The sequence below is a fragment of the Rhinoderma darwinii genome, chromosome 3 (genome assembly GCF_050947455.1).
Source record: "Rhinoderma darwinii isolate aRhiDar2 chromosome 3, aRhiDar2.hap1, whole genome shotgun sequence".
Classification (NCBI taxonomy): Eukaryota; Metazoa; Chordata; class Amphibia; order Anura; family Rhinodermatidae; genus Rhinoderma; species Rhinoderma darwinii.
The window spans coordinates 75,404,892-75,423,239 of NC_134689.1; the positions used below are offsets into that span (position 1 = coordinate 75,404,892).

Genomic DNA, 18,348 nt, shown 5'->3' on the forward strand with positions numbered 1-18,348 from the left:
CCTACAGGTTTCGGGTTTATGAAGGGAAGGACACCAGGATAGAACCTCCAGAATGCCCCCCTGTCCTGGGAGTTAGTGGAAAAATAGTGTGGGATTTGATGCACCCACTGCTGGACCAGGGTTATCACCTTTTACGTGGATAACTTCTACACCAACATCCCACTATTTAAATGCCTCTCCACCAGAAATATTTCAGCATGTGGCACCGTGCGCAAAAACATAGAGGCCTCTTTAAAAATCTGATTGGGTAACCAATAAGAAAGGGAGAAAGCAGGGCACTGCACAGCGATAACTTGTTGCTGGTCAAGTATAAGGACAAGAGGGATATCCTTATGTTGACCACAATACACGGTAGCGGCAGCACCCCTGTACCTGTCCAAGGTAGCACTACAATAACCCCCAAGCCAGATTGCATCCTCGGCTACAATAAGTACATGGGAGGGGTTGATCTCTGATAATGTACTAAAGCCGTAGAGTGCCATGCGGAAAACAAAGGTGTGGTATAAAAAGCTGGCCGTGCAGATGGCATTGTATAACGCTTACGTGCTATACCAATGTGCAGGCCGGACAGGGACATTCCTTAATTTTCAAGAGGTGGTTATCAAGGCCCTTGTATTTGGGAGCCAGGAAGGGGAGGGCACCAGTACTTCTAGAAGCGATGGTCCACGTATTGTACCCGGACAACACTTTCCCAGCGAAAACCCATCCACTGGTAAAAAGGGAAGGACCCAAAAAAGGTGCAAAGTCTGTTACAAGAGGGGGAGAAGATGCGACACTATTTATCAGTGCGACACCTGCCCCGAAAAACCTGGTCTGTGTATAAAGGAGTGCTTCAAAGTTTATCACACATCCATGGATTTTTAATTGGATCATTTATTTAAATGCTCACTATACCCCTAAATTTCCTTGAGCGGCATGGTTTCCAAAATGGGGTCACTTGTGGGGGGTTTCCACTGTTTTGTCCCCTCAGGGCTTTGCAAATGCGACATGGCCTCCGCAAAGAATTCCTGCTAAATTTAAGCTCCAAATGGCGTTCCTTCCATTTTAAGCCCTTCCGTGTGTCCAAACAGCCATTTATTACCACATGTGGGGTATTGTTTTACTCGGGACAAATTGCTCTACAAATTTTGTGGTGCTTTTTCTCCTTTAGCTAAACCTACGTTTTATTGGGAAAAATGTAGATTTTCATTTTCACGTCCTACTTCCAATAATTTCTGCGAAAAACCTGTGGGGTCAAAATTCTCACTATACCCCTAGATAATTTCCTCAAGGGGTATAGTTTCCAAAATGGAAACTTGTGGGGGGTTTCTACTGTTTTGGCATCACAAGACCTCTTCAAACCTGATATGGTGCCTAAAATAAAAACAAGGCCCCAAAATCTTCTAGATGCTCCTTTGCTTCTGAGGCCAGTGCTTCAGTCCATAAGCACGCTACAGCCACATGTGGGATATTTCTAAAAACTGCAAAATCTTGGCAATAAATATTGAGTTGCACATTTCTGGTGAAACTTTGTGTTACAAAAAAAAAATAATGGATTCAAAATGAATTTCTGCAAAAAAAAAACAAACGAAATTTGTAAATTTCACCTCTACATTGCTTTAATTCCTGGGAAACGTCTAAAGGGTAAAGAAACTTTCTAAATGCTGTTTTGAAGTCTTTGAGGGGTGCAGATTTTAAAAAGGGGTGACTTATTGGGGGTTTCTAATATATAAGGCCCTCGAAGCTACTTCAGAACTGAACTGCCCCCTGTAAAAATAGCCTTTTGAAATTAGCCGCAATGTCTCACAAAGTTCTAAGCCTTGTAACATCCTAGAAAAATAAAAGGATGTTTAAAAAAAAAAACGATACCAACATAAAGTAGACATATGGGGGATGTTAGCAACAATTTTGTGTTAACTGCCTGTCTTACAAGCAGATACATTTAAATTAAAAAATGCTAATTTTTGCAATTTTTCACTATGTTTTGGTGTTTTTCACAATTAAAGGGGTTTTCCGGAAGTAAAAAATTACTTTTAATTAAACGAAACAATAAAAAACATTTAACTTTGTAATGTACTTACGTTTGATTAGCTGGCTGTATCGTCGTATCCCCTCTTCCGTCACGTGACCGCTTGTCCATGTAAAATTTGCACTTCCTGTGCATACCCGTCCATTCGCGCCTAACTTCCGGTTTCCGGTTTGCACAGTGTACGGCTACGTCATAAATGACGTAACTGTACCACGTGTTTTCCCCATCTGCTTAGAGCATGCGTGGTTGACACTACCACGCATGCTCTGTTAAATGATATGGCTGCGTCTTCAGCAGCAGTGTTTCATTGCGCATGCGCAAGTCTTAATATGTGTTGTCGGTGTGCACTGTGACGGCCGTGTCTGCCATAGCTCGCGCTCTCCTTCTCCTCACAGTCCGAAGCGCATAGGAGGAGGAGGAGGGTGTTTATTTGCTCACTGTAGGAGCGGAATCCCCAAACCCGGGATTGGGGATTCCGCTCCAGGAGAAGTCACAGACTTCACTGTGTCCATATATGGACAGTGAAGTCAGGGACTAATGAAGCGGAATCCCCGCCGATGTGGCCGGGGATTCCGTTCCAGAAGAAGTACCTCACTTCACTGTTCATATATGGACAGTGAAGTGAGGGATTTCTCCAGAGCCGTCCCCTACAGGAAAGTACGGAGGGTGGCATTGCATACAGGGGGGGGGCGGCTATGTGGCATTGCATACAGGGGGGGGCGGCTATGTGGCATTGCATACAGGGGGGGCGGCTATGTGGCATTGCCTACAGGGGGGGCGGCTATGTGGCATTGCCTACAGGGGGGGCGGCTATGTGGCATTGCCTACAGGGGGGGCGGCTATGTGGCATTGCCTACAGGGGGGGCGGCTATGTGGCATTGCCTACAGGGGGGGCGGCTATGTGGCATTGCCTACAGGGGGGGGGCGGCTATGTGGCATTGCCTACGGGGGGGGGCGGCTATGTGGCATTGCCTACGGGGGGGGGGGCGGCTATGTGGCATTGCCTACGGGGGGGGGGCGGCTATGTGGCATTGCCTACGGGGGGGGGCGGCTATGTGGCATTGCCTACGGGGGGGGGGGCGGCTATGTGGCATTGCCTACGGGGGGGGGGGCGGCTATGTGGCATTGCCTACGGGGGGGGGGGCGCTATGTGGCATTGCCTACGGGGGGGGGCTATGTGGCATTGCCTACGGGGGGGGGGGGGGCTATGTGGCATTGCCTACAGGGGGGGGGCTATGTGGCATTACCTACAGGGGGGGCTGTGGCAGTATCTATAGAAGGTAGTGAATGGGGCCGCAATTCTCTCGTGGATTTTCGGGAGAATTGTGCCCACAAAAGCGCGTTAGTGTGTATGGGGCCTTACATACATTTATAGTAAATTATGTAAAAAAAAACAACAAAAAAACGTTTTACCATTGTTTGGAGTAGTGTTTGGCGTTTGCTTCACTGTAAGGCCCTGTTCATACAGTTATTTGCAGGCAGAAAATTCTGCCTCAAAATTTCTTCTTGAATTTTCAGCCAGATTTTGATCTGCCTCCACGCCGTTTGCCACGATTTTTGCCCGCGGGCATTGAGCGCAACGGGCAAAAACGCTGCGAAAAACGCTTTCTCTGCCTCCCATAGATGTCAGAGGAGTAAACGCCCGAAGATAGGGCATGTCGCTTCTTTTTCCCTCAATGGCCGCGGGCAAAAAAACGTGGCAAACGGCGTGCAGGCAGGTCAAAATCTGCCTCCAAATTCAAGACAGAATCTTGATGCAGAATTCTGCCAGCAAAAAAACTCAGTGTGAACAGGGCCTAATACAGGATCTATTGGAACAGATCCAGCAGCAGGTGAGGTAAATGTGCTGACTGGATTGTGTGTACCAAGATGTCAGACTTAGGTGGAGTGGGCAGACTTAGGGCATGTTCACACGCCCTATTTTCGTCTGTTTTTCGGGCCGTAAACTCCCGAAAAATCCGAAGCAGAACGCCTCCAAACATCTACCCATTGATTTCAATGGGAAAACGGCGTTCTGTTCCGAAGGAGCGTTTTTTTACACATAAAAAAACGACCGCGAAAAAGAAGTGCAGGAAACCTCTTGAGACGTTTTTGGAGCCGTTTTCCATAGACTGTAGTGAAAAAAGCTCCAAAAACTGGCGTAAAAAACGCAGAGAAAATCGCGATTTGCACAAAAAACGTCTGAAAATCAGGAGCTGTTTTCTCTTGAAAACGGCTCCGTATTTTGAGACGTCTTTGCCTGTGAACATACCCTGACATTTATCAGGCTGTGGAAGGGGCGGGGGAGGGAGACGGGTGCCTGTACTTAGATCAGGGATAGATGGAGGCACAAAGGATAATGATGATTATTACTGTGTAAGGGCTTATTCAGACGAACGTGTAATACGTCCGTGCAACGCGCGTGATTTTCACGCGCCTCACACGGACCTATATTAGTCTATGGGGCCGTGCAGACTGTCTGAGTTTCATGCAGCGTGTGTCCGCTGCGTAAAACTCACGACATGTCCGATATTTGTGTGTTGTTCGCGCATCACGCACCAATTGAAGTCAATGGGTGCGTGAAAATCAATCGCAGCACACGGAAGCACTTCCGTGGTACGCGCATGATTCGCGCAACAGCAGTAAAAAGTATGAATGAAAACAGAAAAGCACCACGTGCTTTTCTGTTTACAAACATACAAACGGAGTGTCATAATGATGGCGGCTGCGCGAAAATTACACAGCCACGCATCATATGGGGCTGACACGCGGAGCTGTTGTGTACCTTTTGCGTGCACAAAACGACGTGTTTTTGGCGCAAGCAAAAGGCACACGCTGGTGTAATCCGGCCTCAGACAGTGTGCAGGGAGGGAGCGTCTGCCTGTAATCTGTAATTAGAGCAGGGAAGGACCATGTGACCATAGAGGGGCGTGGCAGTATGCAAAAAGCTGAGGTGCTTTGGAGGAAGGGGGAGGCTGCAACTGTCTCCTCAGATGCAGCCGGGGATCATGGGTATAGTGAGTTACAAGACGGGAAACAGCCAGTAAGGGATGTAAACAAACAGAAAAAGCAGCAGTGACGATGGAAATCAAACAGAAACTGGTTAGAAGTTTAATAGGGAGTATTAGTGAAGGCAAATCAAGGCTGGGGGACATTTTTTAGATTTTTTATTTTTTTTTTCCTGGACAACCCCTTTAAATACTGAATGTATCGACCAAATTTTACCACTATCTTAAAGTCCAATGTGTCACGAGAAAACAATCTCAGAATCGCTTGGATAGGTAAATGTATTCCGAAGTTATTACCACATAAAGTGACACATGTCAGATTTGAAAAATGAGGCTCTGTCAGGAAGGTCAAGTGGCTAAAGAGGGAAGGGGTTAAACTGCAGAATCTGGGCAATAAATATTGATTGGTGTTTCTCTGGTAAAAACTTCTGTTACAGAAAGATTTAACCCCTTCAAGACACCCTTTGGCCTTAAAGGAACAGTGTCACCACAAAAAAAAAATTCATGTCAGTTTAATGTTAGTGTTTTATTAAAAAGTTTTTATTTATTTGTGTGTTTGTGTGTTACTTTTTTCTATTTTTTCACTTTTTCTTCCCTATGGGGGCTGCCATTTTTTTTTCCATTTCTGTATGTGTCGATTAACGACACATACAGACATGGAATACGGCAGCCACAGTCCCATAGGGACTGCGAACGGGTCCCGTCCCATCCACTTCTGTGTACGCCGTCTGTGTGGGAACTGCGCATGCGCCGCTCCCACACAGTCCAATTTGAAATGCGCGCCGTCTGGCGCCATTTTCCTGTGGACCTGAAGTCGCGGCCGGACAGTAAGATTACTACTTCCGGTCGCGGCTTCCGGACTTGTGCACTTGCACCAGCGGCAGCAGACGGAGCGGACGGGCCGGAGGGAGCCGCGGCGGCAGGAGCAGGTAAGAGATTTCTATGTATGTTCGTGTTTGTGTGTGTTTACTACTGTATGTAAACCTACTACACTGTGTGTTAGCTCAAAAAATGGCGACACACAGTGTAGGAGGTTAGACCGTTCAATCCCCTCGTTTATCCCGGCACTAGCCAGGATAAAGGAGGGGGGGATTCTCAGAGCTCACTAGAGCGAGTGCTTTTTTCCCAATTTTGCAGCAAAAAGCAATGTGGTTGCTTTACCACATGCAATGCTGCAATCTTGGGAATAGCTCCATCTAGTGACCAGCAATGGGAAATATTATAAATTAGAATCTAATTTCTAATATTTCCTGACTCGTGAAAAAAATAAAAAAAATTTGAACAATGTTTAATCACCTACACACTAAATGTTTAATTAAAAAAAAACAAAACATGTTTTGCTGGCAACACATTACCTTTAAAGAGAACCTTTCATCTGCCCATACAAGTGCAGCATGTAATGGTCAGGGCTGCACAAACCCTATGGCGCTTTACATTCTTTTTTTCCTACCCTCCCCTGATATTTAAATAACCCCCTGAAATGTCAATGGGGCGTGTAATTGCAAGGGGGCGTGTAACCTTGTAGGAAAAAAATGCAAAGTGCCCCAGGGTTTGTGCAGCCCTTCCTATTGCATGCTGCACTCATCTGCACATGTATGGGTTCTCTTTAAAAACTAAGCAGATTTTTAAAATCTGACGTGTCGCTTTATGTGGTAACTTTGGAACGCTTTTACCTATCAAAGCGTTTGTTTAGTCGTGAAATATTGTACTTTATGCTAGTGAAAAATTTAATCGATTTAAATTCAATATTTGTGAAAAACACATTTAGAGAATTTGCTAAAATTTGCGCTTTTCTAAATTTAAATGTATCTGCTTATAAAACAGATAGTAATACCACACAAAACAGTTAGTATTTCACATATCCCATATGTGTACTTTATGTTGGCATCTGTTTTTTTTGGTTTTTTTTTTGTTCCTTTTTCTAGGACGTTACAAGGCTTAGAACCTTAGCAGCAATTTCTCACGTTTTCATAAATTTCAAAAGGCTATTTTTTCCAGGACCAGACTCATGCAATACAAATCCCCATACGTCAGCCAATTTTAACCCCTTCGCGCTCAGGTCAGTACTATTACGTCCTGCTGAGCGCATCGTTCGCGCTCAGCTCAGTAATAGTACTGACCTGAGTTAACACGGCGCCGTCTTTCCCCGGCGCGTGTTTGAGCTGTGATACCTGCTGTTTCCGACAGCAGGCTATCACAGCTTAGTGTGCAGGGACCGATCGCGGTGGTCCCCGCTGATTAACCCCTTAGAAGCCGCGTTCAATAGCGATCGCGGCTTCTTAGAAGTTAAGCTGCCATCGCCGGCCTGCTACACGATAGCGGGCCGCGATGGCTACTATGGCAACCAGAATCCTAACAATGGACTCTGGCTACGCCATCGACGGAAGCCTAGTTGGTCCTGATAAAGTATGTAGTGCAGTGTATTAGAATAGCGATCAGAGCCTCCTGCCCTCATGTCCCCTAGTGGGACAAAGTAAAAAAAGTGTAAAGAAGTTGTGTAAAAATAAGAAAATAAAAGTTTTAAAAGTGCTAAAAGTAAAAATCCCCCTTTTTCCCTTATCAGTCATTTATTATTAATAAAAATATATAAATAAACTATACATAATTGCTATTGCCGCGTCCGTAACGGCCTGAACTACAAAGCGATGTCGTTATTTATCCCGCGCGGTGAACGCTGTAAAAGCAAATAATAAACCGTACAACAATCACAATTGTTTGGTCACTTCATCTCCCAAAAAATGGAATAAAAAGAGATCAAAAAGTCGCATGTACCTAAAAATGGTCCTGATCGAAACTACAGTTCGTTACGCAAAAAATAAGTCTTCGCACGACTTTCCTGATGGAAAAATAAAAAAGTTCTGGCTCTTAGAATAAGGTATCACAAAAAGTAAATTATACTTTACAAAACTTATTTTATTGTGCAAACGCCATAAGACCTAAAAAAATACCTATAAACATCTGGTATCGCCATAATCGTATCGCCCCGCAGAATAAAGTGAATATGTCAATTATAGCACACGGTGAACGCTGTAAAAAAAAAAATAGACTAAAAAAACAATAGTAAAATTGCTGTTTTTTAGTCACCATGCCACCTAAAAATAGAATAAAAACTGATCAAAAAGTCGCATGCACCCCATGAAAACTGCAATGAATTCCTCAAGGTCTCTAGTTTCCAAAAAGGGGTCACTTGGGGGGTTTCCACTGTTTTAGCACCACAAGACCTCTTCAAACCGGACATGGTGCCTAATAAATTAAATTAATTAAATGTCACCTCTACTTTGCTCTAAATTCCTGTGAAACACCTAAAGGGTTAATAAACTTTCTAAATGCTGTTGAATAATTTGAGGGGTCTAGTTTCTGAAATGGGGTGTTTGATAAGGGTGTCTTATATATAGGCCCCTTAAAGCAACTTCAGAACTGAGCTGGAAACTAAAAAATAAAATAAAAATGAGGCAATACTTTGCTTCTTACATTATACTGATAATGAGCTGTGCCCATCCCGAGATGACCCCAGTTTTGACCGTTTGTATAAACGGAGACCCCTATTAGACCGTTTCAGTGCCCGGTTTTCCCAAGCATACACCCCAGAGAATTGTATTTCTATTGATGAGTCCTTGGTACATTTTAACGGGAGGGTTCTATTCCGCGAGTACCTGCCGGGTAGGAGGGCAAGGTATGGCGTGAAGATGTATAAGCTGTGCGAGAGTGCATCAGGGTATACCTACAAATTTAGGATATATGAAGGAAAGGACACCAGTATTCAGCCCCCAGAATGCCCCCCCTTACTGGGAGTTAATACAAAAATTGTGTGCGATTTGGTGCACCCACTGCTGGACCAGGGTCACCACCTCTACCTGGATAATTTTTATACCAGCGTCCCACTCTTCAACTGCCTCGCTTCAAGAAGTCCTGCGGCATGCGGCACTGCTAGAAGAAAGCTGAGAGGCCTCCCTAAGACTCTGCTTGGGCAAACAAGAAGGGGTGAGAGCTGGGCACATTCTAGCAGCAACATATTGTGTGTCACGTACAAGACAAGAGAGATGTCCCACCAGTACCCATGTACCTGTACGAGGTACCAGTACAGAGACCCCCAAACCAGACTGCATCCTGGACTACAATAGGTACATGGGAGGGGTGGACTTGTCAGATCAAGTCCTGAAGCCCTACAGTACTTCTGGAAGTGTTGCCACACGGAGAAGTTCCCCAAACTGGCAAGAAGGGAAAAAGACAAGAGGTGCAAAGTCTGCTATAAGAGGGGGATAAGGAAGGACACACTATATCAATGTGACGCGTGGCCCGAAAAACCAGAGCTCTGTATGAAAGAGTGTTTTAAAATTTATCATACATCCCTTTATTTTAATTTACCCCAGTTTTACTCTCTCTGATGCACTCCGCACAGCTTACCCCTCCTCATCTTTCCCCTCTGAGCCCTGCTGTGTGCCCAGGCAGCTGATAACAGCCACATGTAGGGTGTTGCCGTACCTGGGAGAACCAACATTACAGTTTGAGGTGTATATCTCCGATGGCGCATGCTGGGCACAATATATCGGACACTGAATTGGCATATATGTATAGAAAATTGCAAATCTCACACTGCACCATCTGCTGCGCATTATCTTTTACACAATACCTGTGGGGTCAAAATGCTCACTACACCTCTAGATGAATGCCTTAAGGGGTGTAGATTTTAAAACAGGGTCACTTCTCGGGGGTTTCATCTGTACCGGTACCTTAGGGGCTTCTGCGTACAAGACTTAGCACCAGAAAAGCTCCAGTAGGCCAAATGGTGGTCCTTTCCTTCTGAGCCCTGCCGTGTGCCCAGGCAACTAATAACAGCCACATGTAGGGTATTGCGGTACCCGGGAGAACCCACATTACAGTTTATGGGGTGTATGTCTCCGGTGGCACATGCTGGGCACAATATATCGGACACTAACATGGCATATATATAGAAAATTGCAAATCGCACTCTGCACCATCTGTTGCGCATTATCTTTTACACAATACCTGTGGGGTCAAAATGCTCACTACACATCTAGATGAATTCCTTAAAGGAACAGTGTCATGGCAAATAATTTTTTTATATGTTAAAGATGTTAGTGCTTTAATAAAAACGTTTTTATTCATTTGTGTGTTTGTGTTTTACTTTTTCTTATTTTTACACTTTTTCTTCCCTATGGGGGCTGCCATTTTTTGTTCCATTTCTGTGTGTGTCGATTAACGACACACACAGACATGGAATACGGCAGCCACAGTCCCATAGGGACTGCGAACGGCTCCCGTCCCATTGACTGCCGTGTACGGCGTCTGTGTGGGAACTGCGCATGCGCCGCTCCCACACAGTCCTATTCGAAATTGGCGCCGTCCGGCGCCATTTTCCTGTGGACCGGAAGTCGCGGCCGGACAGTAATATTACTACTTCCGGTCGCGGCTTCCGGACTTGTGCACATGGAACAGCGGCAGCAAACGGAGCGGACGGGCCGGAGGGAGCCGCGGCGGCAGGAGCAGGTAAGAGATTTCAATGTATGTTCGTGTTTGTGTGTGTTTACTACTGTATGTAAACCTACTACGCTGTGTGTTAGCTCAAAAAATGGCGACACACAGTGTAGGAGGTTACACCGTTCAAACCCCTCGTTTATCCCGGCACTAGCCAGGATAAAGGAGGGGGGGATGCTGAGAGCTCACTAGAGCGAGAGCTTTTAACCCAATGTTGCAATGCTGCAATTTTGGGAAATAGCTCCATCTAGTGACCAAAAATGGGTAGTATTATAAATTAGAAATAATTTATAATATTTCCTGACTCGTGAAAAAAATAAAAAAAATTTGAACAATGTTTAATCACCCACACACTAAATGTTTAATTAAAAAAAAAAAAAACATGTTTTTCGGGCAACACCATGCCTTTAAGAGGTGTCGTTTTTAAAACGGGGTCACTTCTCGGGGGTTTCAACTGTACTGATACCTCAGGGGCTTCTGCACACATGACATAGCACCAGAAAATTTCCAGTAGGCCGCATGGTGGTCCTTTCCTTCTGAGACCTCCCATGGGCCCAAACGGCAGTTTATCACCACAAATGGGGTATTGCCGCACTCAGAACAAATTGGGCAACAAAATGGGGTATTTTATTCCTTGTGAAAATAAGAAATTTTGAGCCAAAACTACCTCTTATTGGAAAAAATTAAATTTTTTTTAAATTAACAGCCCAATTCAAATAAGTTCTGTGGAAAAACTGTGGGGTCTAAATGGTCACAACACCCATAAATAAATTCCTTGAGGGGTTTTGTTTCCAAAATGGGGTCACTTCTGGTGGGTTTCCATTGCTTTGATACCTCTGAGGCTCTGCAAATGCGACATGGCACCCGAAAACCAATCCAGCAAAATCTGGACTCCTAAGAACACCTAGCGCTCCTTCCCTTCTGAGTCCTCCCATGGGCCCAAACGGCAGTTTATCACCACAAATGGGGTATTGCCGCACTCAGGACAAATTGGGCAACAAAATGGGGCATTTTGTTCCCTGTGAAAATAAGAAATTCTGATCAAAAATGACATCTTATTGGAAAAATTGTCCATTCTTTTAATTTCACAGCCCAATTCAAATATGCGCTGTGAAAAAACTACGGGGTCAAAATGGTGGTAACAACCATAAATAAATTCCTTGAGGGGTGCAGTTTCCAAAATGGGGTCAGTTTTGGGGGATTCCTACTGTTTTGGCACCTCAACACCTCTCCAAACCTGGCATGCTACCTAAAATATATGCTAATAAATAAGAAGCACCAAAATGCACTAGTTGCTTCTGGGGCTTGTGTTTTAGTCCACGAGCGCACTAGAGCCACATGTGGGACATTTCTAAAAACTGCAGAATCTGGACAATACATATTTAGTAGTGTTTCTCTGGTAAAACCTTCTGTTACAGAAAAAAAATGGAATAAAATTGAAATTCAGCAAGAAAAATGAAATTTGCAAATTTCACCTCCACTTTGCTTTAATTCCTGTGAAATGCCTGAAGGGTTAAACTTTCCAAATGCTATTTTGAATACTTTGAGGGGTCTAGTTTTTAAAATGGGGTGTTTTATGGGAGTTTCTAATACATAGGCCCCTCAAAGCCCCTTCAGAACTGAAGAGGTACCTTAAAAAAAAGGCTTTTGAAATTTTCTTAATATGAGAAATTGCAGTTTATGTTCTAAGCCTTGTAACGTCCAAGAAAAATAAAAAAATGCTCTCAAAACTATGCAGATCTAAAGTAGACTTATGGGAAATGTGAACTAGTAACTATTTTGGCTGGTATAACCATCTGTTTTACAAGCACATGCATTTAAGTTTGGAAAAATGCTATTTTTTCACATTTTTCTCAAATTTTGCAATTTTTCACAAATAAACAATGAATATATCGACCAAATTTTACCATTAACATAAAGCCCAATGTCTCACGAGAAAACAATCTCAGAATTGCTTGGATAGGTTTAAGCATTCCGACGTTATTACCACATAAAGTGAAATATGTCAGATTTAAAAAATGGGCTCTGAGCCTTAAGGCCCAAACTAGGCTGCGTCCTTAAGGGGTTAAAAACTGCACCCCTCAAGGTATTCAAAACCGCATTAAGTTTCTTAGCCCTTTAGGCGTTTCACAAGAATTAAGGCAAAGTAGGGATGAAATTAACAAGTTTCTTGTTTGCAGCAATTCATATTTAATAATATCTATTGACCATATTCTGCAGTCTTTATAAATATCCCACATGTGGCCCCTTGTGTGCTTATGGACTGAAACATAGGCCTCAGAAGAGAAGGAGCACCTAGTGGATTTTGGGGCCTTCATTTTATTAGAATATATTTTAGGCACCATGTCAGGTTTGAAGAGTTCTTGTGGGGGGGCCATAACCATTTAAACACTACCAAAGAGACAATATTTTGCAAACTACACTCCCCAAGGGGCATAGTGAGCATTTTGACCTCACATTTATTATTTTTTTATTTTTTTTTGCTGCCTTTAGAGGAATGAGGCCGTGAAAATGAAAAGTTACATTTTCCCGATTAAAACTTTGACACTTCTATAAGAAATGAGAAAAAGCACCACAACATTTGAAAATAAATTTCTCCCGATCCCATAAGTGGTCGTAAACTGCTGTTTGGACACTGCAGGGCTCAAAATGGAAGGAGCACCATTTGGTGCTAAAATTTAGCTGGAGTGGTTTTCGGGTGCCATGTCCTATTTCAAAAGCCCATGCGGGGCCAAAACAGTAGGAGTCCCCTAAAAATGGAGACTAGGATAGGAAACTATCCAGTGGTATAATGAGCATTTAGAAACCAGAGGTCTTTTTCAGAATTTATTGGAATTAGGCCATAAAAGTTAATATAAATTAATTTTCGCGAGGGAGAAAAGGCCACCCAAAATTTGTTAAGCATTTTCTCCCGAGTACGGCAATACCCCACATGTGGTCATAACCTGCTATTTGGGGACACAGCAAGGCTTCTAAAGGGAAGGCGCGCAATCTGGTTTTTGGAGTGGAGAGTTTACAAAATTAGTTTTCTGCCACCATGTTGCATTGAGCTACGGTACCAGTACAGTGGAAAGCCCTGAAATTACCCGGTTTTGGAAACTACATCCCTGAAGAAATTTATCTAGGGGTATTGTGAGCATTTTGAACCCGAAAGTGTTTTGGAGCAATTAAATGTGTAAGCTGGGCAGAGAGCATCAGGGCATAATAGGATAATGTAATGGGGTGAATGTTTTTTTTGGGTGTTGCACAAAATATCGGTATCCAGTATTGCCTAATCGTTGACTTCTTCACCAGCCCTATAAACAACACAAGGCACTAAAGTTTCCTCATCTCTGCTGGATCTACGGGGTCCACCTGTGGGGTCTAGCAAGTGACGATGTTGGGTTTTTCGTGATCAACTACTGGACCTAAAAATTTTTTAGTCTGGCCCGTAGTTTTTTATTTGTTCCATTTTGGGGGTACGTGCATTTTTTTTTTTTTTTTTTGACATTTTTATTTATTTTATTTTTTTTTATATCCACATTTTATTCAATTTTTTTGGGAGACTAGTAAATCCAATAAGGCCTCATGCACAAGACCGTAGCCGTGTGCACGGCCGTGATTTTCGGGTCGGCCGGCTGCGGACTGTCAGCCGTGGGCCGCCCGCAAATCGTAGGACATGCACATGGCCGCCGTTATTGTTTTCAATGAGCCCGGACCGCAGAAGACGGCCGTAATAGGACATGCCCGTTCTTTCTGCGGTGCGGGTTCCCGGGCTGTGCAAAGACCGCAAAAACTATAGAAATGAATGGGGCTGCAATTCTCCCGGATTTTCGGGGGGATTGCGGCCGCAAAAACACGTTCGTGTGAATGTGGCCGAACAGCAACTCTAGCACTTTTTGTTTATTTCTTAGTATTCACCATGCAGCATAAACATTGGCTTCATCCTGTGGGTCGATACGATTACAGCCATACCAAATTTATATTGTGTTTTTTTGTGTGTTACTACTTTCACACTATAAAAATACTTTTTTTTAAAAAAAAATAAAAAATCATGTTGTAGTGTCGCCATTTTCAGACAGCCATAACTCTCATAGTTTTGTATATTTTTTTTCCCCCCTTTATCGCTGTGAAAGGGCTTGTTTTTTGCGTGACGAACTGTAGTTTTTATGGGTGCCATTTTGGAGTACTTTTTGATCACTTTTTATAACATAAATAATATATATATATATATATATATATATATATATATATATATATATAATATATATATAGATTTTATTTTTTTTCTGAGACCAGGTGACCCAAAAAAGAAATTGTCATTGTTTTATTTTGTGTTCTCCGTGTGGTAAAACAAACGTGATATTTTTATAGTTCAGGCCGTTCCGAAAGTGACTATACCTATTATGTATAGTGTTCTGGGTTTTTATTTTTTTTCAATTATAAAGGACTTGATCAGGGAAACGGCGTTTATTACCTAAAACTTTTTTGTTTTTTGAAAAACGGCCCCATAAAAGCACATGTCACTTCTTGAGCCGTTTTTGAGCAGTTTTTCACTGACTAGAAATATGGCTCCAAAAACAGCCGTGAAGAACGCGAGCTTGATTAAAAAACGTACAAAAATCAGGAGCTGTTTTCCCTTGAAAACCGCTCCGTATCTTCATACGTTTTTTGCTTAGCGTGTGAACATACCCTCACTGTCATTTTTCACCTGACCGTTAAGCCTATTAGGTCCTGCCTTGAGCAGGATCTAATAGGCTTCCCCACCTGGCCAACCAGGAAGCAAAGCAGTTGCTTGGCTTCCTGTTTGCCATAGCAACAATTGGCACCCACGATATCTCGTGGGTGGCATACAGAGGGAGCCCCCTCCCTGTGTCAACCACTTCAATGCGGCAGATCCATTGACTGCCGCATTGGAGGGTATATTACAGCTGACACCTGCTGAAGATTAAGCGGGCACAGCTCCTGTGCCCGCTTCATCTACATGACTGGTCTGGTACGTCGAATTGGGGTAAGTTACTTGCAATGCCGACGTACCAGACCCGTCATTTTGCGGGAAGGGGTTAAACATGAACTTCTGCAAAAAAAAAATAATTTATCATTTTCGCCTTTGCTTTAATTCTTGTAAAACGCCTAAAGGATTAAACTTTCTAAATGCTGTTTGGGATCCTTTGAAGGGTGTAGTTTTTAAAATGAGGTGACTTATGGGGGTTTGTATTGTGTAGGCCGCTTCAAAACTGAACTGGTCCCTGTAAAAATAGTGATGCCAACTAAAGTAGACCTGGGAAATGTTAATTAGTAACTATTTTGTTTGGTATCCCTATCCGTCTTACAAACAAGTACATTAAAATTTAAAAAAAAAGCTAATTTCTTCAATTCTTTGCTAAATTGTGGTGGTTTTCACAATTAAATCCTGAATGTATTGAGCAAATTTTAATCGCTTGGATAGGTGAAAGCATTCCAAAGTTATTACCACATAAAGTGACACGTCAGATCTGAAAAATAAGGCTGTCAGGAGCCTTATTGGTTTTTTAGGACTTAATACCCTAATTTCCTTTTCTTTTATTACAGTTTTCAAGTCCAACAGTGTTGAAATGGACTGGGTTCTGAAGCACACGGGTCCAAATAGCCCTGACACTGCAAATGATGGCTTTGTTCGTTTAAGAGGCTTACCGTTTGGCTGCAGCAAGGAAGAAATAGTTCAGTTTTTTTCAGGTATAAGACCATTTTACTTTTTTCTTTTTAAATAAAAGTACTTTAGGCGATTGCTTACCACTAGTATTCCACAAGGTTCACATGAAGCTTAAAGAAAACCTTTCTAGCGGGTTTTTTGTTTTTTTTTCTTTGTACCAAAGTTACTGTGGCAGGCAATAATGGGACCCCTTAGTTTTGATAGACTGCTTACTGTTGTGGGAAGCTAGAGCTATTTTAAAGTACGTGTGAGAAAAATAGCCACCTGCATCTTTGTAAGGCCTTGTTCACACCTGCGTCAGAGCTCCATTCCGTCTGAGTTTCTGTCGAACGGAGCCCTGACTGACACAAACGGAAAGCGGAGGTTTCCATTTTCAACACCATTAGTTTCAATGGTCACGGACCCAGTGCCAATGGTTTCTGTTTGCCTCATTTGTACAGGGGTTCTGTCAGGTCTTGGTGGAATAAATAGCGTTGTCGACTACGCTATGGATTCCGTCAAACCGACGGAACCCTTAAGATTTTTGCAATTAATATGTTGAGATAATTTGTCTACATCCAAGAGCAATGAGCATTGGAAAAGTTAAAGTACGTTCACACGGGTTGGATTTGCTGCTTAAAATTCCGCAGCCAATCGGACACCGGCTCTACAGAGAATTATTTAAAGGGGTTGTCCGAGATACCATCATATTTTCACAAACCCCTTTAATGCATGTAATGTAAATACATTTGTAATATACTTACATTTTCCAAAGTGGCCCTGTTTCCAGATCCTGCCGTGGAGAACTTGACTGGTGACGTCACTCTGCACTGGCTCTGCCGCTTTGTTGAACTTGAAATCTTTGCCGGGTATATCGGCTTGTTCTGTTGTAACGCCCATGCGCGGCCCCTGCTGTTATCTCGAACAGCAGGGATCGCGCATGCGCGTTACGGGCTGTGAAGCAGACCAAGCTCATTTACACCGCGTGACAAGTGACGTGTCGTATACCCGACACAGAATTCAAGATTAACAAAGCGGCAGAGCCAGTGCAGAGAGTGATGTCACCAGTCAAGTTCCCCACGGCAGGATCTGGAAACGGGGCCACTTAGGAAAATTTAAGAATATTACAAATGTATTTACATTTATAAATTACATGCATTAAAGGGGTTTTTGAAAATATGATGGTATCTCTGACAACCCCTTTAATTTGGTGCATATGTCCTGCTGTGCAGAGCTGAGGGGATAAAAAAAAAAAAATTAAAATCCTCTCCTGTATTGAGGTGTCCCTGCATCCCCTTCCCCTGGCTGGACTCTGCGCAACTGCCCTCTTTGGTTGACATTCTGGTTGCAGCAGTCACATACAACGGAACCTCCCAGGGTGCCAGCTGGGGGAGCAGGGATGCGTTGTTAAGCGTGCCAAAAGTGGATTTTTTTTTTCTTTATAGATTTTCTTTAAATATATATATATAATATATATATATAATTTATTTTTTTTTATTAGATTTTTTAAATTATAATTTGGCTTTCACAGCAAAAAATCCTTTTGCCATTTGTTGCGAATTTTCACTTCCCCCATTGATCTTAATAGGGAAAATTTACATCAAACCACTCCGCATGATAAATTGACATGCTGTGGAGTAAGAACACCTGCGCTGCAGGTCAAATTCTGCAAGGAACTCTCTTCTGCAGTATGGATTAGATTTTTTTTATTTTTTTTTACGCTTATTTTGCGGCTACTATAATAAGCTGGAATTTTTCGCCTGCAAATCTGTTGATAAAATCCACAGCAGTTATGCTATGTGTCAGTCTATTTATCTTGGATGAATGGGCTACTGTTTTTGCTTGGTAAGTTGGCACAGCGTATTATTTTTTTTACTGGTTTTAATGTCTCTATGCATTTTCTTAAAGCTTTTACTGGTTGCTGGTTTAAAAAAAATGTGTGGGCTTGTAATTTTTTTATTTTCACGTTTCTAAATATATAAAATGTTAACCCCCCACTGGGGTTTTGTCCTTGGGTTGAAGGGTTGGAAATCGTGCCAAATGGGATAACATTGCCGGTGGACTTCCAGGGGAGGAGTACGGGGGAGGCCTTCGTGCAGTTTGCTTCACAGGAAATAGCTGAAAAGGCTCTAAAGAAACACAAGGAGAGAATAGGGCACAGGTGGGGATGGATGGTTGGATGTCACTTTTCTTATGGTATAGTTGCA

The 18,348-nt window shown here is 42.9% G+C and overlaps 1 protein-coding gene across 3 annotated transcripts in view; it reads left to right on the forward strand.

The window, feature by feature from the left end:
* Positions 1 to 18,348, forward strand: part of LOC142748957 (heterogeneous nuclear ribonucleoprotein H2-like) — a 114,766-nt gene that overhangs the window by 24,567 nt on the left and 71,851 nt on the right. For all 3 annotated transcript variants that reach the window (XM_075856407.1, XM_075856408.1, XM_075856406.1), the window contains exons 4-5: positions 16,042 to 16,185; positions 18,164 to 18,302. In XM_075856407.1, coding sequence (XP_075712522.1) covers positions 16,042 to 16,185; positions 18,164 to 18,302 — 283 coding nt within the window. The remainder of the gene's footprint in view (positions 1 to 16,041; positions 16,186 to 18,163; positions 18,303 to 18,348) is intronic.